We start from the raw sequence: 23997 nt of genomic DNA, 5'->3' as shown, positions 1-23997 counted from the left end.
AAAATGTAAGCGCAGAGCAGGAGTCAAGTCTGATGATGATTTGCACATTAAAGGGATTTTCACATTGAAATCTTCTTATCGGGGTCAGATTGAGTTCATAGGCGGAACAATTCCATGGTTGCCTTTGTTTACGTGCAAACACCTTCAGCGTATCCAACTCCGATGGAAAAAAAAGCGGCACCAGTGCTGATGCAACGTGAAAAAACGGCCCTGTGTGCATTTACACTTGGCCCGGGGGCCAAAGAGATGAAACAGAGGAGGACCCCGCCTAACGCTAGCATGCTTGCTCCCGAATCGGCGTACGCAACACCTATCGCCTGATTTTTTTTTCCCAAGGGTGACGACAACAACAACAAAAATCAAAAGCATCAATCCCCATTTTGTTTTCTTTTGAAAAGAGTTGAGTTTGATCCAAAACGTGAATATTATTGTTATTTTTCCAGAACAAAACTTGAACTGCAATTAGTTGACGTTAGCCTTTTTCATATTGTACTCTCGTCACATTTTCATTTTAATCCTAAACATTCGGTTCTCTTTTTCGACTGTGCTGATTTTATTTAAAGGTGTCTTTACATTTTTTTGAGGGGGGGAGGGCTGCAACCGAGAGTAAATATTGCCATTTTTTTTGCTTTCTAGAAGTTCAAAACAAAGATTTTTGTGGTCATTTTCTAGATCAAATGATCGTCATAAAATTTTGATGAAAATAGGACTGCCCTATTCTTATCATAGTGCTCTTATGAAAATAGGAAAAATATTTGTTGCCTTTTTTTGGGGGGGGGACAACAACAAAATCTCAAAATTATATTTTACAGTCTCCGTATAATGTAAAAACTGGATTTGATCCAGATTCATTTTAGTGTAACATCTACTAACCCCACAATTAGTTTCGAGATGTTCAAACTTTTTTTTTTTTACTATTTAAAAATAAAAATCTGTCTACAAAGAGAGACAGTACTTTGAGTGTTAAAATCATGATGCCAAAGAAAAAAAAAGATTCAGATTAAAGTGACACATCATGTGAACACATTCCAGTTTTAGTCGAGGCTAAAAAAAAAAAGCCCACGGCCAGCTGGTGACATCATTCATTCAGCGGCTTCACTTACGATGAACCCGATGACTCAAACGAGTGACACACACGCATCATATTTCATCAATGGCCCAAATTTCTTAGTCGCGCCACAACCACGGACATGGATCAAGAATAAATGTCAAAGGAATGAAACAACAAACTTGTGTCCGGCGTCTCCTTCGAGTGTGAAAAAGATGACTGACTGGAGGGGCTGCGTCATCCATTCTGGCCAGGAAAATCACACACGAGGCACATCTGGAAGACACATTGAAATATTCACAGGAAAAGGAAATACAGTGCCAAAAAAAGTGGGTCTGTCCTGACTCTTTTTTTTTTTTGTCGGGTTATGAACTAGGTTCCTGCCGAGCACTACACCTCAGAGTACTTTTTAAAACCACGCCTGAAAAGACACACCATTTAGGCCACTTTAGTTTGAAGCTGCCATTTCAGCCCCCAAATCCAGTTACACATAGAAACATGACATTTGGTCACGTGTCTATCATAAGTCGACCCACAAAAAAAAAGCCTCAAGGACCCAAGCCCGGAAAGACACCCAAGTCGGGCTATTTTGGTATAAAATGGCCATTTCAGACTTATTTTCGCGTTAATACTCTTGTTGTGTGATTCCTATCTCTCATGTCAAGCGGACTTTTGTGCTCAAACGACACACTGTGCTCAAAGAGACGAAATCACATTGCAAGGCCAGCAGCACAACACGACATGAAGCAGGGAATATTTAACATTTACACAACACAACAAAAGCACCGATACAAATCTTGTTCTGCCAGCCACGTCGTGTAACCTTTCATCGTGATCAATAATTCGTGCTTGAACCGGCAACAAAGCGGCTCTCCAATCGCACGCCGACATGTCTTCCGGTGCCAATTGATTTAAAATGTGTCATGTGTGACACCAAAGCGGTCCTGCAGCGTGGCTCACGGGGGAGCACAAAAATACAACACATTTTGAGTCAAGAACGTTATTGAATCCATTAAATCCCTTACACGTGACATGACCAAGTCCTCCATGAAATAAAATCTTTAGAACACTCTTACCACCAATCCGCGTGTCTTCGATAACACACTTCCACCGTGCCACATGAAGTCCTTCTCCTTCCGGGGCTTTTTCGGGACAAAAACAATCTCCACCTGACTTGCACGTGAATCCACCCTGGGCTGCAAACATCGAGGGGGGCGGGGCGGTGGATGTGACGTCACACCGAGGCAGCAGCGTGAAGCAGGCGCCGGCGCCTCTTCTTTCTCAACTTTTCGGCCTTTTGACAAATAACAGCAGACAATTCAGTGACCTCAACTCTGCATTCGCACAAATGAAAATGTGTTTGATGAAAAATTTGCTTATTATTGTGCGATTGTTGCCATAACTTTTCTATATGCGTTTCTGTATAATACACATTTTTGTTCGCCAATTAATGTGTATTAATTACATTTTGACCAGGACAGATAATCTTAGTGATTGATCTACTGAACTCGCTAGAATATATATATATATATATATATATATATATATATATATATATATATATATATATTGGAATAAATCCAAACAATGACAGATTTCTTTGGACAACGGAGGAGTTACAACGTAGCCTGCAGGAACAGGAATGTGCTGTACGTGGCTAACGACTAAGCAATCTGTGGTTTGCGAAACAGTTGGTCATAAACGAAATGTGTTTTTTGTTCGGGGGGGGGGGGGGGGGTTGGCCTCGTTTTGATTGCCCTTTTTTTAATGACAGAGTAGTTTTACTTCATCTTCATGCTCAATCACCCTCATAGCGGAGAGATTGGATTGCGTCTACAAAAATTGCAAACATTTACATTTCTCGGTTTCAACTATCCATTACCTATTTAAAAAACAAAAACAAACAGTTGATTTCACAGTAGTTATGAAAGTACATGTTCAGTTTGAAAGTGTTGGCAAAATTGTCCATGTGGCATAACGGACGATTTTGTTGCTCTTGCCATGTTGTGAATGTTGACGCGTGGCAAGAAAACAGGCTGAAAATCATTGGAAGAAACATTGTTGGTTTTATATGTCAAAAAGGGAATCAAAGAGCAGAATGCAAAAAAAAAAAAAACAGGGTCTGAACATCCAGACAATTGAGATCCAAAAATACATTTTCTTAGGAAATATTAATATGTACAAAAACATTTTTAAAAATCATATTTTAATTTGGGCCCTTTGCTATAAAACCGTAGGGCCGCATTTTTCCTGATATTTTCTTAATAAAAATAAACTTTAAATATCTGAACCCACCAATAACTTCAATTGAGGCAGTTTTAACATTGAAATCAAAGCAGATTCCAAACATCTTTTTTTCCCCTCTGCATCTGCATGCAAACAACTGTACAGTACAGCCTGCGTTAAAAAACAAACAAACAAACAAATAAAGACGACGGCGGCGGCGAGCACCACTTAAGCGGGTTGGTGGCGCAGCGCGGAGAGTTTGTGCGCGAGGAGCTGCCCTCGCCGCCTCAGCTGCTCCTTGAGCGACAGTAGGCGGCGCTCGTCGGCCTGCATGCCTCGGACGCACTCGGCCGCCTTCTGGAGGATCAGCACCTTGGCCGCCTTGTGGTTGTTGGCCACGTCGGGTATCTGGTCACGCAGCGCCAGGAAGCTCAGCTTGAGCTCGTTGCGACGCTGGCGCTCCAGCACGTTGTGAGTCCGACGCTTGTCGTGCTCCTCCGAGTCCGACGGGCTGGAGCGCGGGCTGGAGCACTTGCGGTTGCCGCTGATCTGCTTCAGCACGCGGCTCTGGCTGGCGCTTCCGCACGCTGAGGGGCGAAAGGGGAGGTGGGAGGGGGATGTACATCAGTTTCCATGAAAGAAAAAAAAGAAACATTGGAAGGACGGAAGACAGAGAGAGATCAAGGGCCAACATTGCGCCTATTGGAGGAGTGGCCTTTTGGTGCCCCGTTGAGACACGATATGGTGGCCCTGTGACAAACGCTACTGGCGCCAAATATTCATCTGTCAGTCATTATTTTGCATCTTGATACTGTTTAAGACTGAAGATATTTCTCTCAAGTCGTTTTGCATGTCAAATGAGCAAGTGTGTTGATTTCATCATAAAGAATATGATGAAATTACAACATTTTTGTTGGCCCGGTTGGGCCAGCTCTGTAAGTACTGGCCAAGGGCCATCAGGCAACCATTAATGTCGAACCCCGCAGATGCTGGCCAATTTGGGGAATTGAGTCGAAGCCAATGGAACAAAAATCACATTTCTCATGAGCAGATATCCGTTTAAACGAGATGGCTCTCCTTGCCCATATGCGAGAGTATTAATTGCTCCATTTTGTTTTCATTTGACTCGCAGGCCGACCTAACATCAAATTCTACTGGGGCGCCAAGCGTAAATTGTGCAAGTTTCGTCCAATTAAATGGCATGGGACATTTCCAAGTGAGCCCACCTGCACCACCTTCCATCTTGAACCTCTTGCCCGCCGGGTGCGCGGCGTAGTTGTGCTGCTGGGTGGAGACCTGGCAGCGTTTCAGCACCAGGGGGCCGGCGGGGCCGCCGCACGACCAGTCGCAACGCTTCACCGCTTGCCGCTTCTCCACCGTCACCACGTCGATCTCCTCCTCATCCTCCGCCTCTTCGCCGTAATCAACTTCCGCCGCCTCCTCATCCTCCTCATCTTCTTCTGCAACAAAGACAAACAAACATACATCACACTTTAAATCAACGCACCCTTAAGCAAGGCACCAAACTCCCGACTGGATGATATTATTTCAAGATATTGACAAAAACATGACATTTATAAACATTTCACATGGATATTAATTCATTAAAAACTATACATATAATAGGCTGAAAAATAATTTAAATACAATAAAAAATATACATAAAATCAAAGAATTAAATCTGATCGTCCCCAAACTTTTCCTACTGAGATGCTTGTATTTGTGATGGGACACTGTTGATCCGTTCAACAAAAAGCTTTCACATTTAAAAAGCTACAAAAAAAAAAGAGAAAGAAAGAAAACCAGTGCTCTTTGTTGTCTCTAGCCAAGTGTGTGAAATATTTATGCAGACCCCCGCTGTGTGGCGGTAGTGCTTTGGAGACATCCAAGAATATTTGGGGCGGGGTCCACAGCATTGCATAGATCCATCGGCATGTGCTTTTTAGTTGCTGGAACAACAATTAAGTCTGAGGAACTACCGCAATTTGGTCCGCAATAGGCATTGTGTTTGAAAAACAGATCAACTGTTGCACCTCTGCTGTATATGAGAAAGCGACCATTACCATTAACAAGGGAATATATGGTAAAATGGCATCAAACTTGAGGAGCAGTTGGACTAAAATGAGTAAAACAGACAGACAAAACCCACTAGAAATGGGCCCACGACCCTCAGTTTGGTAACCAGACAATGAGGATGCCAATAATTTCGTACCAGAGTCGCTGCTACTGCTGCTCCCACTGTTGGGCGGCGTGTCCAGCCCCAAGTGCTGACCGGGAGGCTCGCCCTGCTTGGGGGTCTCGGCCACCGGGTAGGGGAAGACCATCGACGGGTCGATGCAATCGGACGCCGCCGTATTGAGGTCCTGCAGGTAGCTGCTGTTTAGCCTCCAGGCGGCCGCGGCAGCGGGTTCCATCGAAACGGATTCTGAGGTGGCAGACGCAGGGGAAACCACCGCCGAGGGGGCGGCGGTTGCAGGGCTGGCTGCGGCGGCGTTGGAGGAGGAGGAAGACGAGTGCCTCCGGGTGGCGTGCAGCGATGCCAGCTGCTCCGACACCACTTTCTTGAGCTTAGCTGCGGCCGAGAATCCGCTCCACATGCAGTCCTGGATGATGATGGACTGGAGGAAGGTTTGAGAGTAGTCGGCGTGGCAGATGATGCTCTGGTTTACGGCGTCGTCGCCCAGGAACTCGCTGAGCATCTCCAGCTGGTCGGCAGTAGACGGGTAGGGCAAGCCGGTGAGTGACGGACGACGGCTGGGCGACAGCGGCGGTGTGGGGAGAAGCTCGAACTTCTTCCAGATGTCCTCACTGGGCGCCGGGGGTTGCGGCTGCTGCGGGTAAAAGTCCTCCTCCGAGTGGTCGTAGTAGAAGTAAGGCTGGAGGGAGTCGTAGTCGTAGTCGTAGTTCCGACTCAGCAGAGCCGAGCTGAGCGGCATGTTGGAGGGGCGCCGCGGGGAAGCTAGGCGGCCGACAACATGGAGGTTAATTCAAGCCGGGGGGGAAAAAAAGGTAGAACGGGACGTCACGAGCAGCAGCAGGTGTCCACTTCAGCCTTCCCAGATTACCCGTCGTGCTTTCGACAAGTCGTAAAACAAACAAGGTAAAAAATAGTCCTTGGGCGTCCTCCGTGGACATGAAATCGGCAAAGCCGGGTTAAAACGCATGTGCGGCGACGGCGTCGTTGCAGCGAACGAGCCGGCCGGCCGAAACCTTACGAGCTCCAAGTGGATCGAGTCACTTCGAGAATCACAGCAGAGCTCCGCAGCACGGAGGGTTATAAAGTAGCCGCGTCACTACCCGCTTTATTCACCGCCTCCTCGCCTGGCCACCCACCTCGCCCCCTCCACATACGAAAAACGTACCTCGAAATAGAGAATTCGATGTTCACTTCACTTCGATGTCCGACCCCTACGGGAAGCTCAACATCAATTTCGACGTGAAAATCTGACTTTTTATTCAGCTTTTTCGGGGTACTATATTACGTAGTGCGTCAGGTACAAGCAGCAAAGAAATGGGCGTGGCCGTAGTAGAACGGCGGCTCCATTGACTGGGGGCTTGCAAGTCATATTAATGCAGCGTGAAAAGTGATATCGTTTGAATTATTGGGCAACCACAGTTGTTAATATTGCACACAACTTTTGTTAGTAAATCATGAAACGTTATTCTTGCACCAAAAAAAAACACATAGTGGCTTCCTTTTAGACCGAGCATTTACAGGCGAAACAGGCGCATACAGGACAAAATGCCGGTGCAGAAATGAAAGTGGTACCTCGGAAAAGACGTCGATTTCGTCCGACCTCGGCTCCAAGACAGGCGGATTGTCGCTAATCAACAGCAGGGACAAAGTCATACAAGCAAATTGGCCGTGCAAAGTGTCGCAGTTCTGGAACACAGCGAGTTGACGCTTCCAATCCTAAACAGAAAGATTTGTCAGACTTGGAGCACCCCCTGGCGTCATCTGCCTGCTACTGCAACAAGTGCGTAATTCAAAGATTCCATTATTCTGCACCTCGCCCCCATACCACGTGTCTTTCTTCCTCCTTTTATCCTTCCATCATATATCCTCTTCCTTCCTCCATCCTTGTTTAAATTACCATCTATGTCTCCTTTACTCTTTTCTTCATTTTTTCCTTCAAACCATCGTTGCTGCCTTCCTTTTTTTAAACATTTGAGATACAGTAATTAAAAATATATTTTCGATGAACACGTTTACATAAATGAATGAAACTGAGCTCAAGTGTCTCAATGCATTGAAAGAGTCACTGAGCGATTTTTTTCAAGAAAATGTTCTTCGTTGCTTGAGGGCGAACAGCAGAACCCTGTTTTGTAAAAAGGGGAAGGCTTCAACGAAGTGTGTCTCGAGCTGCCACTAGATGTCATCCATCATCATCTAAAACGCTCAACTGACTGGGCTTGCTTTAATCTAGCCGTTTTTTATTACTTTGAATTCTCTAATTGGGAGGGACAGCACAACGAACCGGTTGCCAGTCAATCCCAGGGCACACATTGACGCAACCCTTCAGATTTATACACACATCTATTGGACCTACTGTGCATTTATTTGGAGGGCGGGGGTGGGAGAGGAAACCAGAGTACCAGGAGAAAACCCACGCAGACACACAAACTCCACACAGGAAGGCCGAAGCCCGGATTCAAACCCTCGACCTGAGGCGGATGTTCTCACCAGATGAACACTGTGCCACCTACTGAAAAAAATGTCAAAATTTCTAGTATAATTTTTAATTACAAAAATATATTTTTTAAATTGTCACAATCAGAATTGAGCAGTAAATTCATTTGCTTGCGCAATTGTGTATCGAATATTGTGTCGGGTGAGCTATTTGTTTTGCATGTACGCAAGATGATCTGAAAGCAAACCGTGGTAATTAGTGGAATTTACTTGCCTTAAAGGCAACTCCGCCTGCCTGTGTTTACTTCAAATCTTTCCTCACTGCTGTGCAAACAGCTGAATTTACTTAACCTTTCTTAAGAGCTGTGAAGAGAAGCAAAGGCTCGTAAAAGTCACCAATGACTGTGCCAGTGCTCTCAGGCTGCAGTCACGGGCAAAAACAATTCTTCACCCCCCCCCCCCCCCAAAAAAAAACGGGATTGAAGAATTTTTGTAAACACATACTGTACCGTCTCGCTTACACACACACGTGCACGCAGCCAAAAAAGCCACGTTGTTACAAGTCATGGGGAAAGAAACAAGGTAGAAGTCTGCACATGAGAATGCATATTTGGCATACATTTGTCAAAATAGCCCATAAAGTGAATTTTTTTGGTGTGTGTGTGCTTCAGCATATAATACGCTCAGGTGTTTACACTGAGCAGCGTATGTCCGGTCACAGGGCATAAGTCAAGGTTGTCAGTTACACAACGGGGAATATTTTGCACAAAAGCGCTCACTTTTTGGATTAGTAAGCATTTATTTTGGTCACACTTGTGTCCACTTTGCAATTTTGTGCGCAGGCTTGAGAAGCCGGGATCAGAAGACATATTGTTCTCGGATGACCTTCACATAACTTTCTCTCTTTATTGCCTTTTTTTGGCTTCCATCGGTGTGAAAGACAAAGACATGCCACTCACAATAATATCACCATACAGAAGATTATCATTGGTGCTCTTTGCAGCGGTTACAAACAAGTAGAAAACAGGCAAGGGCTACACAAACCTAAAAGTTCAGAGCTTTTCAAATTGAAAACAGGAAAAACATGCAAATTGAAACATTATCATAGACTAGTAGACATTTGCCAACATAGGTGATCAGGACACGTGGGCATAAATGCACGCATACTACTCAGAGATTAATTAACAGTTGACCAAGAATCGACCCTTGGGGAACTCCATGTGATTTTTTTTTATTTCTGTTGGATGCAAATTGCCCAAAAGATATTGGGATGATAAGATGATATGCCCAATAAAATAGCATCATGGAAGTAGGTGGAGTGGGGGGTGGGGCGACATGATTCACGATGGGGGCCCAGAATATATCGCAAAGGCTCTGGCGGCTGATATGCATAACTGTCATGCAGTGGTGTCAAAACAAAATTGTTGATAGCGCTGCTCACTCGTACACGAAGCTGGCATGTTCTAACGGCTTTCCACGGGCGTGCGTGTTTGTGCAAGTGGGTTGAAGGTCCTCCTCGCTCAAGCTGCGTGCAGTGAGATGTCACCTCCCTCCGCCCCCCACACCCCGCCCGCCCGCCCGGGTGATGATTCGCGAGGAGGAAGATGCGCGCGCTCACAGCCTTCCGCCGACCTTCGCCTGCTTCACTCGGAATCACCGACACACCGTTGTGACGCCGCCGCAGCCGGAGCGCCTCGTCGGCTGCACGCCGCGGGACTCCCGGGTGCTTCGCCTGCTTTCCAGCGGCTTCGTTCGCCCCCCCGCCCCCTCCCCCGCCGCAGCCACAGCCGCAGCAGAAGCGCTCCACCAACCCCGAGAGCGAGGCAGATGCCCGTTGCAGCGCTGTCAGCCCGGCTTCTACTATGGTGGAGTTCCCGTCCCTAAGCCCTTACTGGCCGCTTCTTCGCTTCTTGGTGCCTCTTGCGATCACCAATATTGCCATCGACCTCGGCGAGCAGGTAAGCGAGAACGCCCCCCCCCCCCCCCCCGACCTCCGCCTTCCTCTCTCCGGGAGGCAGGAAGCTGCTTGTTAGCATCGGCGGCTAATGCTAACGATGCACGGGTTGCTACTTGACGCCAGAAAATGACAAACGACGTTGTCAACGGCACACCTAAATGCTAGCCTACACGCACTTTCTATATACATCTCTGTATATAGTCAGTAATTAGGCGGTGACGTGTGGAGATGCTTGTTTGTGTGTGGGGCCGGGGGGGGGGAGGGGGGGTCGGTCAGGTTTGAGGGGCATTGTTTTACCTGCCCCTCCCCGAGAAAAAGACTCAGAGAGTGAGCAAGAAGAAGTAGAGAGAGATGTAGGTAGGGATTAAGCTTATGTAATGCTTCAGTTTTGCTGGTATAAATAGCACAGTCGGGGCTTGTGCAAAAAGGGAAAGGGCAGCTGTGAGGGGAGGGAGTCCTCGGTCTAGGCCACCAGTTCCTTATCTTTTCTTCAAGGTTCTCAAACTTGGCGTCCTGGGGGAAACATTTTCTCAACGCCCCCTCCCAAATAAATAAATAATCCAACTTCCGCATGTACTCCTAAATTCAGGAGGGGAAAAAAAACTTGGCTTCTTTTTAAAAAGGTCACTTTGAGAATAAAGGCAAATTCTTTTTATTCTTTTTTTAACAAGAGAAATGGGTAATCATTTCAATTTTTAAAAAGCCTTATTTTTAAACATACATCCAACATACCTACAAGAATGTAGTTAGAATGTATTTATATACCTTTTTTAGGAAATAATTTGGAATAAAATTGTCATATTTTCTTGCATAAAGACAGTTTTAGATTGTTAGACTACAAGAATTAATGTCCTGCAAATTGTTGGTTAAGCGGTGTCCCCCAAACCCCTCCCCGATGCGATTGGATCCCAAAGCTATCGAAAGTGTGACGTCTTGTTCGTGACGGTGCAGGCGCTCAACAGGGGCATCGCCACAGTCAAGGAGGACGCGGTAGAGATGCTGGCCAGCTACGGTCTGGCCTACTCGCTCATGAAGTTCTTCACGGGCCCCATGAGCGACTTCAAGAACGTGGGCCTGGTCTTCGTCAACAGCAAGCGCGACCGCCAGAAAGCTGTACTGTGCATGGCGGCGGCAGGCGCCATCGCCTTCGTGCTGCACATCTTGATAGGTTGGTTTGCTCAAATAGGTTGGTTTGCGCTGACCGAAAATAAAAACGCTACGAGGCATCCGAGCCAATTGTTACTGTGACTGATGACTGATTTGTTTTTCACGCTCTAGCCTACACCGACCTGGGCTACTACATCATTAACAAGCTCCACCATGTGGACGAGTCTGTGGGCCACAAAACTCGGAAGGCTTTCCTCTACTTGGCCGCTTTCCCTCTACTGGACGCGATGGTGAATGCGTTTTTACAACTACCGTCTCCCCCCCAAAAAAATCTTTCACTCCAAAATCTATTTATTATTAAGGACGGGTGAGTACCAATCTGACATGGAGTAAGTCGTCTTTGGCAGTTTGACACATATACTATTATTGGTATCGTAACAGTGATCGCTTATTGTTGTAAGCAACTATTCCGCATAGTTTGAATGTTAAAAAAAATACAAAACTGTACTGAAAAAAAATATATATTAATGTATTGCATGTAAACAACTGCATGTAAAAACGGTCCTTCTACAGTTCAATACTACTGAAAAAAAGCCAATATCAAGAAAATTCAGCGGTTTGAGCAATTCTTTTGTGTGCCACTAGAGGGAGCCAATGTAGCAGCGTCACAAGTTGGGATTGGTTGTAAAATGTGCGTTTGTTGTGCGTCCAGGCGTGGATTCACGCCGGGATCTTACTCAAGCATAAGTTCAGTGTCATCGTGGGCTCCGCCTCCATCTCGGACGTCGTGGCACAGGTATAAAAATTTTTTTAGCAGAATTTTTCAAACATTTTTTGGGAAGGTATCTTGGAAAGGTGTGTTAAGGCCAAAACCCTGTCAATGTATAAGTACTGCTTTGGCGCCAAGAAGGTAATCTCAAGTGAGGGGAGGAGCTTGATTTAATCAGGCCATAGACGTGTCTCATGGAAGAGAAGCGCTTGGCTGCCGTCTTGTGGCTTCTTTGGTCAATTCTCTGCAATGACCTCAGAAATAAGAAGTGGCGTAATGGCAAGACTGAAAGTGTGCCAGTAGGAAGGCTGCAACCATTTTTGGGGCGCGTGTGGTTGACTGCCGTGCGCTCTGCTTCAGATCGTCTTTGTGGCCATCCTGCTGCACAGTAACCTGGAGTGCGTGGAGCCCCTCCTCATCCCCATCCTCTCGCTCTATATGGGCGCCTTAGTCCGCTTCAGCATCGTGGGCCTGGGCTACTACTGCAACATCCACGACACCATCCCGGACTCCAGTGGGCCAGATGTCGGGGTAAGTTTCGGAGGAAGGCGAGAAGGTGAACGCCGGGTTTTGATGGTTTTTTTTTTTTTTGTTCGGCAGGGTGACGCCACCGTCAAGAAGATGCTGAGCTTCTGGTGGCCGCTGGCGCTCATCCTGGCAACCCAGCGCATCAGCCGGCCCATTGTCAACCTCTTCGTGTCCAGAGACCTCAAGGGGACCACTGAAGCTACGGAGGTGCTGGCGCTCCTTTCCTTTTTTACCCAACAAATGTTCAGAAGTTTGGAATTTCTTTTCTTTCAATCAATCTAGTTGGCCAACCCACTCATTTGATGAACAGCAGCTTTTACCAAAATAACAATTAGTGATGCCGAGTACATATAGCAGGATAGCCATTATTGGGTCGACACTAACCACAGGAAGCCCCCCCGCCCCCCCCCCCAAAAATGACATTGACTAAATCTTCCTTGCTACACTGCAGCAATTTGGCACATTGGCGAGTCATTGTGCACGTCAGAAAGACAGGAATGTCTTTAATTATCTGTTAGCGAAGACAGCTAGGCTAGGCTCCACGACACCTGTGACCCAAGTGAGGATAAGCGGTACAAATAATAAATGAATTCATCTTAATTGAAATTTTACGCAACATAAGTAGTCGTGGCATTCAAGAAGGAACAGTTTGGACCGACATGGGACTGAAATAAAAAAAGTTATCGGACATACAGTACCTAAAGTTAATTACGCTTCAGTAAAACCGCATTGGAAATAATCTTACTTGTATTTAAGGTTCTGCAATGATTTCCCATTGAGAGTGATTGCTTTATTTTTGTCCCCATCACAAGTTAAAAAAAAAGCCTTTGTGCATTTTGATTGAGCTTTTGTCTCAACAAATTTGATAGAAAACGGTATTTTCGAGTACGCCTGACTGGAAAGGTGAAGCTTGGCAGCGGCGATAACTCAAGCCTCCGCGCGCGTACACCAACAAACTTCCTCCGGAGCTTTCTGGCAAGCGTGTGGCCAAAAGCGCGCCACAAAGCTATTTACCGGAATGGCCTGGAAGTGAGCGGCAACACATTCCTACCTGGCCCGCCTCTCATCTCTCGCCCGCACGTCACAATAACAGCAACAACAACTCGCATATTGTATGCAGCCGCAATTCCTATTGTCATTTCAGCAAGCGGGCTAATGACAATACAATCAAGCTCCGTTAACCCTGGCGCATGGGTTACACACCCCACCGCAATAAGGGAAAATAGGCCGTATAGAGACCACGGCGTTACAAGCTGTTTTTTGCCCCAAGAAACATCAGAGAGAATGACGACACCTTGAAACAAGTTAATTCCGCAAAGCTCAATGCTAACAAGCAATGCAAAACGCCACTGACACGCTAACAGTTAGCGCCGACAGTTGCCGTTTTCAACATTTTGAACACAAACGGTGGAGCAACACACGGCGACGGATAATAAAACCATATGGGCATATATTCTTCCAGGAAAAATGACTATTATTATTGCATCTTACTCAAGTTACTGGCAGGAGTAGCGCAAGTATTATTATTTTGTTTTGTATCTCCATGACAGTATTATACAGGTTCTCAGTGATTACATAATGCCAGTGCTTTCCAAGCCTGCTCACGGGCAACGCTGCGTCGTCTTTTCTTGGCAGGCAGTGGCCGTGCTGACGGCGACATACCCCGTGGGTCACATGCCCTACGGCTGGTTAACCGAACTGCGAGCCGTGTATCCCGCCTTCGACAAGGTACGCCGCACTTTACACCAACACGATGACCGCAGGATGTCTGTGCTCACATGTCCTTGTCATCCCTCGGCAGAACAACCCCAGCAACAAGCTGAACGCCGGCACACCCGTGACAAAGTCGCATATTAAAAAGTTTACATTCTGCTGCCTGGCCCTCTCGCTCACGGTAAGATTCATTCCGCCGCAGAATCGCGACGGTCGCATATTGCCAGAGGCGCAGCCTCCGGATTTCATGCTTACGTAAATTGATTTTTAAGATGCTTGTCTGTAGTATGTGGTCTGTACTGCGCCTGCACCCCTCATATTAAATGGGGAACTAAATTTAAAAAAAAAAGTAGATGAAATTGTACTCAAAATTCAGATTTGACACCACAAACTGACTTCCTCAAAAAACATGCGATTGGTCGCACACACACACACAAAAGCCAGTGAATTAAATGCCGTCAACACAACGCAGCGGGAAAAGGGCTGCTCGGGTTGTCTGACAACTTTAGTGCTGACTTGGCACCAATGTCAGCGGCTCAGATGGGGCAATTCAGCGTAAACAAGACGGTGCAAGTCAACTTGACGTCTCACACACAAGCGGGCACCGACTCATACGATCTGGACTTCGCTCAAGCCCCCAAAAGTGCCGAGTGGCCCAAAGGAGCTGCGGCAGGCCTGAACTCGGCAAACACCGGGCGACGAGGTCAACGTGTCTGCCGTTCGTCATGTGAAAAGCGTACAGGAAGCGGGCGGCCCGTTCGCTCACACGTCCTGCCCGGGTGTTTGTCACGTTGTCTGGCTGGAGGTGTCGGGTTGCGCGCTATATGAAGAAAAAAAAAATCGTTCGATTCACCACCACGTAGGTTATGCCCCATTATCCACAAAACCTAACACGTGACACATTCCAAAAGCTCAAAAGCTGCTGGTGAGTTTGGTGAAAACAAGCACACTCTCCACATCCGACGCCTTGTTTTTTTTTTTTTTGCTTTGTGTCTTTTAAAGTTCATGTTTACGCTTCACTCAATAAGTTAAGAAAAACACCCCCGCACGCCACCCCCTTGCTTATGAGGCATGTGTGTACGTTTCCGCATGCAGCAACTTGTTCACGACAAATCCGAAGCCTCCTTTTAGAAAAGCCGCCGCCGTCAAGCACTGACTGGCGTCTCGTCTCCGCCGCCCGCTGGCCGAAATAATGCTCAGACTGTGAGGGCCGCCACACCTCGAGCTTTTCTCCTTTCACGTTTATGGTTTTGTTTCACGGAAATAAACCGTGAGCCAAATTTTTGGAAAATATGCCGCGGCTTCCGGTCTTTTCTTTTGTGTGCGTAAGGCAGTATTAGAGAAAAAGGGCGGGTGACTTGATGACGCAAGGCCTGTCACAATTCTTTTGTTCACCTCTTTTTTTGTATCATCTTAAAGGCCAACTGTCAAGACAATCGAGTCATTCAAGGAAGCAGCTGAGACGCAAAAACTGCAGATGTTGAGTTATGCACTTTTGCGCGTGTGTACAGCTTTGCTTCGTGGTCTTCTGGAGCCCGCACGTCTCCGAGAAGATCCTGGTGGACATCATCGGCGTCGAGTACCCCTTCGCTATGCTCTGTGTGGTGCCCCTTCGCATTTTCTCCTTCTTCCCGCTACCAGGTCAACAAACCATTTGCAGTGGACCCAACAGGTCGACACGCCCCCTTGTTCAACCCGACAGTTGTCACCAAGAAACGAGTGAGATCGAGAGATAATCGTTCCAAAGCTCAATTGAATGCCAGTGAAAGATTTGACAGATGGGGACCCAAAAAACAACGGACATATTCCAATTATATGGTAGTTTAAAAATGCCTCGGAATAAACCCAAACAATTTTTCTTGGTCCCATTTTTTTTCCAACCTCACAAAAACCTGGCCTTTGAATAGGGGTGTGTCGACTTTTTATACGTGCTGGCTATAGTTGAATATGTCAAAAGATTGCTGAACAGCTATTGCTGTCTGACGCCGCTTTTACTGCGTGCGCAGTGACGGTCCGGGCCCACCTAACGGGCTGGCTGATGACGCTGAAGAAGACGTTCGTGTTGGCGCCCAGCTCGGTGCTGCGCATCGTCGTCCTCATCACCAGCCTGGTGGTGCTGCCCTACATGGGGTAACGTAACGTCCGCTCGCGGCCGCCGCCGCCGCCGCCACCACGCTTTCCGTGCTGATTGTTTGCGTGTCGCAGGGTTCACGGGGCCACCCTGGGGGTGGGCTCCCTGCTGGCCGGCTTCATCGGCGAGTCCACAATGGTCGCCATAGCAGCCTGCTATGTTTACCGACAACAGGTGAGCCTTGTTGTGGTTCATTTACACACACGGCGCTATTGTTAGATTTGTTTTCAATATAGCCACCCCCCCCCCCCCCCGCGACCCGCTGACTGACATCGTTTGCGTTATGACCAGCGTCACAGCGAGCTGTCCAACGAGCTGGTGGTGGAGGCTGAGGACTCGGCCCCCATGAGCGAGGTGCGCTCGCGATCGCCGACGGACGCCGCCGAGGAGCTCGGCGAGGGCAACGAGGACGACGAAGGGCAAGAGTGAGGCCGTTTTTTTCCCCCCCGAAGTTTATTTTTGTTTGTTTTTATTTTTCTTCCTGCGGGGAGGGGGGAAGACGAGGGAGAAAGGAAGAATTCTCCCAACGGCGCCCTCCCCATCTCCGTGACGACACGCACTGTAAACAAAGCCATCGGAGCGTCGATCCAACGAGTGTACATAGCGTCATGGCTTCCTTGGTGTTTACCGGTAAACAAAGGAATGACAAATGAGGGGACAAAGGCAACGTGCTTCAATTCATTTGAAATCCGCACAAGTCGTGGGACTTTTTGCTGGGTTGTGCAATTGTGTTTTGACAACAAAAGTGCTGTACAGACCATCGTTTTCTACAGTGGATATTGGACAGAACCGAGGGGTCGGGAATCCCTCTCCTTCTTCATCATCACGCATTCACTTCCAAGACCTGCTTATGTTTGGCCAATCATCATCATCATCATCTTCATGTGCTGTATATACTGTACAGACATTCTTATTTGGCAAATACATTGCTTTATTATTATTATTATTATTATCATCGTCTCATGTTTTCAGATGGAGGTTTAAAGGCGAGTTCTCGCCATTTGCTGACAAGCCGTGATCATGTTAGTACTGCCGTTTCAAATGTACACAATTGTTAGTGTTGTCGACAGGTCGAGCTGAGCAATATTCTGAGCTTTTTTTTTTTTTTTTTGAAGTAAGTGTACTTCATGTTTTGCCACTCCCATGAGCAAATCCGTAAATATAGCAAATACTGTAAGACTTGTTTTCACCTCAGTCGGTCCACTTGTGAAGGAAGTGGCGAGTGGAAGCCAAATGATTCTTGTGCTTTCGTTTTATTGATGAGCGAGAGGCCACGTTCATTCACTCTTGTGCATTTTCGTTGTAAGGCAACAGGGAGGAGCACGGGGGGGCCTTTGATGGCTTGTGGCTTGTGCTCCTCCTCTCTGGCTTTGCAAAAGGCAACGCGTTAAATGCGCAATACAAAACAAAACCACAAATGAAAACTCCTGCGCTCATGCGACGCGGACACCTGATTTTCTTCTTTGACAGCAGTCCAAACGAAAAGAATAAATTAATGAGGTCACCCTAAAGAGACCGACGCTTCCAGTGTAGGTAAGGAGGAGAAAAAAAAATGGAGACGGACCTGAGGTTTTTGGGGGGGTTTGCGTGGCATGAGAACTTCTCAGCTGACCGCTGCCGCCGTCACTTCCTCGTCTTTCGTTTCCCTATTGTCCTCTTGGTCCAGGTTGGCAACGGGCACGTTGTAGTGCCGGTCGTCCTCGGTGATGAGACTGATGTGGGGCCATTGGTCCTTGTGCTCGGCGGGGTAGTAGGCCACAAATTCCTCGGTGTCGGCCATGTACAGGCGGTACACTTGCAGGGTGCAGTGCAAGGCGTCGCCCAGCAGGCACATCTCCACCTGATGAACACAAAGACAATTTAGATTCGAGAAAAAAAAAAAGACTAACATTTCCCTATTTACACATTTGCTTGGCTGCCATTTAATTTTTGGGAATTGCATACCTGCGAAGTCAAACACAATGATTTGACACGAATTAACGGAAAGGAAATGCACTTCTGCTTGAAGGAATTAAAAGAGCACCAACGCTATTGTTCTTGAATGTCGTGATGCTCACCTGCTCCAGTCCGGCACTGACGCCCACGCGGCTCAGGTGGTTGGCGAGGAAGGCGCGCGGGCAGTCGGATGAGTCGCGCGCAAACAGCAGCCAGCAGAAGAGCGGCACGTCGCGGCCGCCGCGCATGCCGGCGTGCAGCCGGACGGCGCGGCGCAGCATCAGCAGTTTGAGCGCCTCCAGCATGGCCGCCTCCTCCTCACCTCCTCGAAAGGCGGCGTCACACAGCCGCAGGCGCTCGGCGGCCGACGGGCAGCGCGCCGCCGCGTGCCACTGTGGACGGCCGGGAAGACGGGTCTTGATTAGAAACCCAAGTCACAGTCTTTTATCATTTTAAATGCGCCGAGGCCTCCTTGAACCAGGTCTGGAGGGAAATTTCACGTATTCTCCCTTTGCCCGGGCTGCGAGCCTCAACAAAGTGCCGAATGGAATTTATGAAGTTGCATTTGCATCATCTAGCTAACGGATGAACTAACGGCCATGCAGTTAAGAGAAAATTGGGCGCTCGTGAACCTTGTTTCGGAGGATCTCCAAGGAGCTTTGAAGCCGCACGGTGGCATCCGGCTGCGCTTCCTCCTCGCCTGGAAACGTCCACTGACCCATCATCTCCGACAGATCCTGCGAAAGCGTCAAGAAAAGGCAAGCCCTTACTTTTGACCTTCTTCCGTGATGCAACCGGGCTAGACGTCTAGAAGCTATTGGGAGGAGGCGGGGCAAAACAAACAAGTGAGAGTTAATGTGTCCCAAGAATGACAAAGGATTTTTTAAAAAAGTGTGAAAGTTTAACGGTGAGCAGTTAATGCTCAATAATGTTTGGCCGTGTTTAACTGGACGATGGAGGTGGAGGGTTACCGCGGCCACGTCATCGTCGTCCTCATCATCATCATCATCCTCCTCCTGAAGCCACACGGGCACCTGAGAAGTCTGAGAGAGCATCTGAAACAAGGTGGCACGCAGGGCGCAGTAGTTGTCCCCCCGCACTTGACGCACACTCGCAAAGCGCTGCGACAGCTCCTTGTAACCCTGCAGGATGGACACAGCGAGTCAGCGACAACTAAATCGCAACCAGACACACATTGAGACCCATCGTTGCATTTGGTTAAATCTATTGCTTTCAAAACATTGCCACTCTTTCGAGCAAAGGACTTAAAATCATTTGAATTATTTTAATCTAATTTTATTACCAAATATTTTCACAACAGATAAATTCATTCATTACTTTAGATAAAATCGATTAAACATGGTTTAATATATTTTTTAAAATGTCTACCTTTTTAAATATATTTCTAATAAATACAAAATCAATTTGTTTATCGTGGCATCTAGCAGAGCTAACCACTGCGCGGTATGCACCTTTACTCTAGGTAAATATACTAAAAATGAGATGTGATTTAAATCCAGTGTATATATTATCCGACATTTCATGGTAAATTAGTTAAAATTCTCAATTTCTGTTCAATCTGTTATTAAATACAGCTAGCACATACTATACAGTACACGGGGTGGACCATAAGTTTCCATACCCAAAATACATACTGTGCACTTCCTTATACTGTGTATATACGGAAGCTTAAGGCCTCCGCTGTAACATACAATTATCATTGTTCCATCCTTGCATGCTTAACTATATTTGGGGGGTTTGTTTGTTTGTTGGACTTGTAATCCTTTTTGATTTGAGCATTTGTTTGCACTTCAACTTGCATTGACAAATAAGAGCGACAGCAGTCTGCAGATAGAGAGTCAAGCCACCTTCCTAATGAGAGCACTTTTGGCCGTGTTGCCTCTCCACTCTCGCTCGCTATAAGACAAAATGTCCATCGCCGGGCCCAAACTGCATCTGGCCTCCACTGTGGAGCACATGAGGAACAACGTTATGTCTGCTCTAAGGCATAATCATAGCTTGTGGCGTCTGACACGCGCCAGTGGCCTGCAACGACAACAACGAGCCTAGTTGCATGCTACATGTTCTGAAATCTTTTGTGTCCGACTAGTTGCAACTGGCATGCAAGCAATTTTTTTTTCTCCAAACTGTTGGTGGAACTACACCCCTCACTGGGGTAGAATACAAACAGTATTGATCTTCAATAGAATTCAGACCTGGAGGGCTCCCGCCATTTACTCTTTTGTTTGTTGTTAGACTGGGATCGTTTCTGCGTAGGCACTTGAGCGCCGTTGAACTTGCATTGGATCCAATTCAAACGTCTTCAAACGGGGGGTCTATGTGTTATTGCTAGAGCAAGATCTCGATTTAGAATGCATGCTTCCACTCAGCACTTGCACGACTGATTCAGAGCGAGATCCACGGATGAGCTCACGTGGGCTGCTCTCTAAGGGCGCCGCTTGTGCGTTATTGGGAGACTCCCCTTCTCCTCGGTACAGATCTTCGTCACTGGGAAGAAAAAACAAAAAACAAAAACAACAACATGAAACCGCTTTGGGATTTTATACATGCGAACGTAAGACATTACGGAAAGTTAGCCAGGGGGGCTTTGCGTTAGGTAAGCAGAGCTGCATGGGGTGCCTCAGTGCACACTCCGCATGAACTTTTGCCTCCACAAGTCAAAATGCTCTGTTTGTTTTGAAAGGTAACACAGTAACTCCGGTCCTCAAAGGCCGCTGTCCTGCACGTTTTAGACGCCTCCCTGGTCCAACACATCTGATTCAAATGATCAGGATGGTGACCAGGCTCCTGAAGAGCTTGCTGATGAGCTGATCATTATTGTGTTGGAGGAGGAAGACTTCTAAAACATGCAGGAAAGGGGCCCTCGAGGATCAAGGAAGGGGAACGTAAACTTCTACAAGCGCACCTGCTCCTCAAACTGCCTTCAGCGGGTCCGACTTCTTCACGAAGCACTTGTGGCGTTTCTTCTGATAGCTCCTCATCCTCCATCGTTTCCACGTTCTTGTCATTCTCTGTGGCTGCGGGGCAGCCGCCGTCTTGATCGTCTGCAACATGCTGGACGATGTTTTCCTGCTGGTTTTCCTTCGTTCCGTGCAGGCTGCAGAAAGCAAATGTTTTGTTTTTGTTTTTAACCGCAGGCTATAATCTGTGCTCATCCAATCATGGGTAAAGGCCCTGGTGCGCATACGCCCCCTTGTGGACGTGAGGAGAAGTACTGTACTGTACTGTACTGTGTGTTGTTTTGGAAGCAGTTGCAACCCGCTGACCTGCTGGTGACTTCAGGCGTGGCCGTCAGCGTCTCCACATCGTTAAAGTGTACAGGCCGTTTCTCCTCCTCACCGCCCAGCTTTGCTTCTGTGGGCTGTGCACGTGCATCATGGCCTTTTTCGTCCTGGCCAGATATTAAGGTTGAACACTCGCCATCTTCCGAGCCCTCATTCACTAAGCTACACGCAGAGGGAAAAACAAAAATCAGAACTTCTTTTTTTTTTTTTTATGGGGCAACATGATTCTACATGAACACAGCAAAATACAAACTGATCTGATGGCAATTGAAAGACATACGGTCAAATTTAGATCAACTTTTTCAGCACATTACAATTTTATTTTTCAATAAAATGCACTGGTATTCACACTTGTTATTTTTCTTTGCATTTTTGTCAAAAACAGATTTTTCAACAACAAGGCATTTCAAATATGCGGGGTCTTCGTCTCCACACTGAAACCACCAGACAAGACACGACAAACAACATAGTCTTGTGGAGTTCATCCATTCTACAGAGCACATCGTACGTCACGTGACTCACCAGCTGGGCTCGGACGTGTACTCCTGACACATTGTGGTCATGGTTGCCTCCTGAGTGTGGGCTGAAGATGGCGCGTCGTCCTCGTTCAAACAAAGCTCCGTCACCATCGTGCAGCCATTTGCAACTTTAGAGTTCACGTCGCCCTCGTCATCATGGCGGCAAACATCAGACATGTCTGCGTACATTTGCGCTTCTTGTGGGGTGCCATCTTGCTTTCGAACCGGAACGGATGAGGCCGGACACCGGTCACCATATTCCCATTGAGAGTCCACTTCCTGTGGGAGGACAGATGAGCTGCTCTTGTCCAGAAAAGTCTCCAGACTTTCTTCTCTGGTGATGCCGTGTTCGAGTGCGGCTTTGTCGGACACGTGCGCGGCTTCCCCCAGTAAGGATCCATTTTCCCGCGCGACCACATACTCAGACACATCTGATTTGGGAAGCTTCAACTGCACGACATCAGTGTCCTCCACTTTTAATGGCACTGTGTCAGTCATCTTCCTGGGTGACACAAAAATACTAAATGTTGCAACATGTATGTGCTAACCAGTTGACCACTGGGCCGCCCTTAGTGGGGACATTTCAACCACAATTGTTTTGTATTGATTATAGTGTCCTGCTTGCTCAAGTCTCACCTTATGTTGTTGTCTCCTTGGGGGGCACACGTACCCCCTACCGTTCCTGCCAAGTGGGCCGTGGGCGAAGCGGCCTTGGTGTCATCATTTAGCAAACCGCTTCGCTCCTCTGCACTGCCAGAGGGACGCTGAGGACGAAAGCAGCAGCCCCCCATTCGAGTGGACCCGTCAACACAAGCGCGGGGGCCCGACAGCGTCGCCTCGGGTCCTAGGAATGCGGCTGAACCAGGACCCTCATGCCTGAAACAACAATATGAAGAGTGAGAGGACAAAAACCGGAACAAAATTGTTGCCTCTTCAACACAAAGGAAAAATGGCAAACACGTTTCAGGAGAATAAATACTCATGTATCAGCGTGATGCAATGTAGATGACACAACAATAAACATTTTCCTCAACCAAAACACCATTCCATCATTTCTTTTGTGTGTGTATGTTTTAAGCTAAGTGGGGTCCGGGGAACCTACTTTCTGATGAATACAAAGATATCAACAGAACTGGTTATAACTATTCCCCGCCCCCCTCATTCTTACAGAGGCGCTTTGACTCACTGCGTCAAATTCATTCCTTGACCACCACGAAACGGAGTGACTAACACTGAATCTTATTTTGCATCAAATTGAGCAACAAAGCGTCACTTTAAGGTCCATCGCCAGCCAATCAGGTTCAGCTCAATTGGTTGGCCGAGGTTGGATGACTGCTCCATCGATTGCTCTGGCCTGGCTTTTGGAGGTGACGATTTGCTGCTGAAATAGCTTTTGAATGTTGCATTTTTTAAGAGGGAGAGTGCACGTTGAATACTTCGATAGCTATAACATTCAGCGCTAATAATTTCGATTGAGAATCTGATTACATCGATACTTCTATACTGTAGCCAATATTTTGGTCAAGTGAGTGCTCGCAGTGTTATGTATGTAGTATTTAAAAAAATGTTGACTCCCTTGACTACACTTATGACACACATTCGACATCACAGATGATGCTAAGATCTGATTCCACACACGAGTGGCGTCACACTGCGCAACAACACGTTCCACGGTTGCGCTAACAAGAACCCACACAAAATCATCAAAGGAACACGTTTAAAGGGACGGACGGGGGACGACCTGAGAAGAAAATGCGTCCAAGGTTGACAGGTAGCATGAAACGCAGCTGCTACTGCTTTGGCTTTTGCTTCGCCCAAGTGAAGCTAACTAGCCGGCTAGCGCTAGCTCATTGGGAAACTTCCAGCACACAAATCAACACGCCAGCCCGGTCCTCTCGACGCGGCTGCTTTAGGATCTCCAGCGCCGCGCTCGAGCTACTTTGTACTCACGCGAGTGGGACATTGTGTTATTTTGATATACGGTAGATAAAAAAAGAAATTAAAATAACATTTTAAAAAAAAGTGGTGGGCGTGTGGTAGGGGGGGTTGGTGCCGGAGGAAGCGGAACAAACGCGTACAATGGGGGCGGGATTATGGAGGGTCACGGCTCCAGATTGACGCGCTGACGTC

General features: G+C 47.3%; 3 protein-coding genes and 1 long non-coding RNA gene across 10 annotated transcripts; 1 reads left to right on the top strand and 3 right to left on the bottom strand.

Annotated features, from left to right (window-relative positions):
* Positions 1-773: 773 nt before the first annotated feature.
* Positions 774-2490, bottom strand: LOC127593130 (uncharacterized). The gene is made up of 2 exons (XR_007960331.1): positions 2125-2490; positions 774-1324 (listed from the first exon to the last, which is right to left on the bottom strand). It is a non-coding gene; the product is annotated as an uncharacterized LOC127593130 (long non-coding RNA).
* Positions 2491-3094: 604 nt separating this feature from the next.
* myca (MYC proto-oncogene, bHLH transcription factor a) lies at positions 3095-7935 on the bottom strand. Of its 3 annotated transcripts, XM_052054362.1 has the most exons (5): positions 7810-7935; positions 7044-7178; positions 5487-6233; positions 4501-4734; positions 3095-3861 (listed from the first exon to the last, which is right to left on the bottom strand). In XM_052054362.1, the coding sequence occupies exons 3-5, from the start codon at positions 6208-6210 to the stop codon at positions 3503-3505; spliced, it is 1317 nt and encodes a 438-aa protein (XP_051910322.1). In that variant the 5' UTR covers positions 6211-6233; positions 7044-7178; positions 7810-7935; the 3' UTR covers positions 3095-3502. The 3 variants fall into 3 exon arrangements, with proteins under 3 accessions (XP_051910322.1, XP_051910319.1, XP_051910321.1); XM_052054359.1 differs by having other exon boundaries at positions 7044-7935; XM_052054361.1 differs by lacking the exons at positions 7044-7178; positions 7810-7935 and having other exon boundaries at positions 5487-6931.
* An 878-nt stretch (positions 7936-8813) lies between these two features.
* Positions 8814-17052, top strand: ankha (ANKH inorganic pyrophosphate transport regulator a). Of its 3 annotated transcripts, XM_052054358.1 has the most exons (13): positions 8814-9862; positions 10813-11029; positions 11140-11258; positions 11681-11764; positions 12098-12268; positions 12338-12472; positions 13901-13993; positions 14067-14159; positions 15490-15619; positions 15985-16108; positions 16184-16283; positions 16401-16534; positions 16609-17052. In XM_052054358.1, the coding sequence occupies exons 1-13, from the start codon at positions 9767-9769 to the stop codon at positions 16760-16762; spliced, it is 1650 nt and encodes a 549-aa protein (XP_051910318.1). In that variant the 5' UTR covers positions 8814-9766; the 3' UTR covers positions 16763-17052. The 3 variants fall into 3 exon arrangements, with proteins under 3 accessions (XP_051910318.1, XP_051910316.1, XP_051910317.1); XM_052054356.1 differs by having other exon boundaries at positions 8819-9862; positions 16401-17052; XM_052054357.1 differs by having other exon boundaries at positions 8820-9862; positions 10824-11029; positions 16401-17052.
* On the bottom strand, positions 16562-23950 carry LOC127593118 (uncharacterized). Of its 3 annotated transcripts, none has more exons than XM_052054342.1 (11): positions 23609-23950; positions 22504-22743; positions 21872-22369; positions 21332-21511; positions 20971-21162; positions 20479-20552; positions 19913-20010; positions 19016-19186; positions 18677-18781; positions 18167-18436; positions 16562-17949 (listed from the first exon to the last, which is right to left on the bottom strand). In XM_052054342.1, the coding sequence occupies exons 2-11, from the start codon at positions 22656-22658 to the stop codon at positions 17713-17715; spliced, it is 1980 nt and encodes a 659-aa protein (XP_051910302.1). In that variant the 5' UTR covers positions 22659-22743; positions 23609-23950; the 3' UTR covers positions 16562-17712. The 3 variants fall into 3 exon arrangements, with proteins under 3 accessions (XP_051910302.1, XP_051910301.1, XP_051910300.1); XM_052054341.1 differs by lacking the exon at positions 23609-23950 and adding an exon at positions 23054-23410; XM_052054340.1 differs by lacking the exon at positions 23609-23950 and having other exon boundaries at positions 22504-22985.
* Positions 23951-23997: the final 47 nt, after the last annotated feature.

The sequence above is a fragment of the Hippocampus zosterae genome, chromosome 20, assembly GCF_025434085.1.
Source record: "Hippocampus zosterae strain Florida chromosome 20, ASM2543408v3, whole genome shotgun sequence".
Taxonomy (NCBI): Eukaryota; Metazoa; Chordata; class Actinopteri; order Syngnathiformes; family Syngnathidae; genus Hippocampus; species Hippocampus zosterae.
Note: the sequence above shows the minus strand (reverse complement) of the source record. Positions and strands in the feature narration are given on the sequence as shown.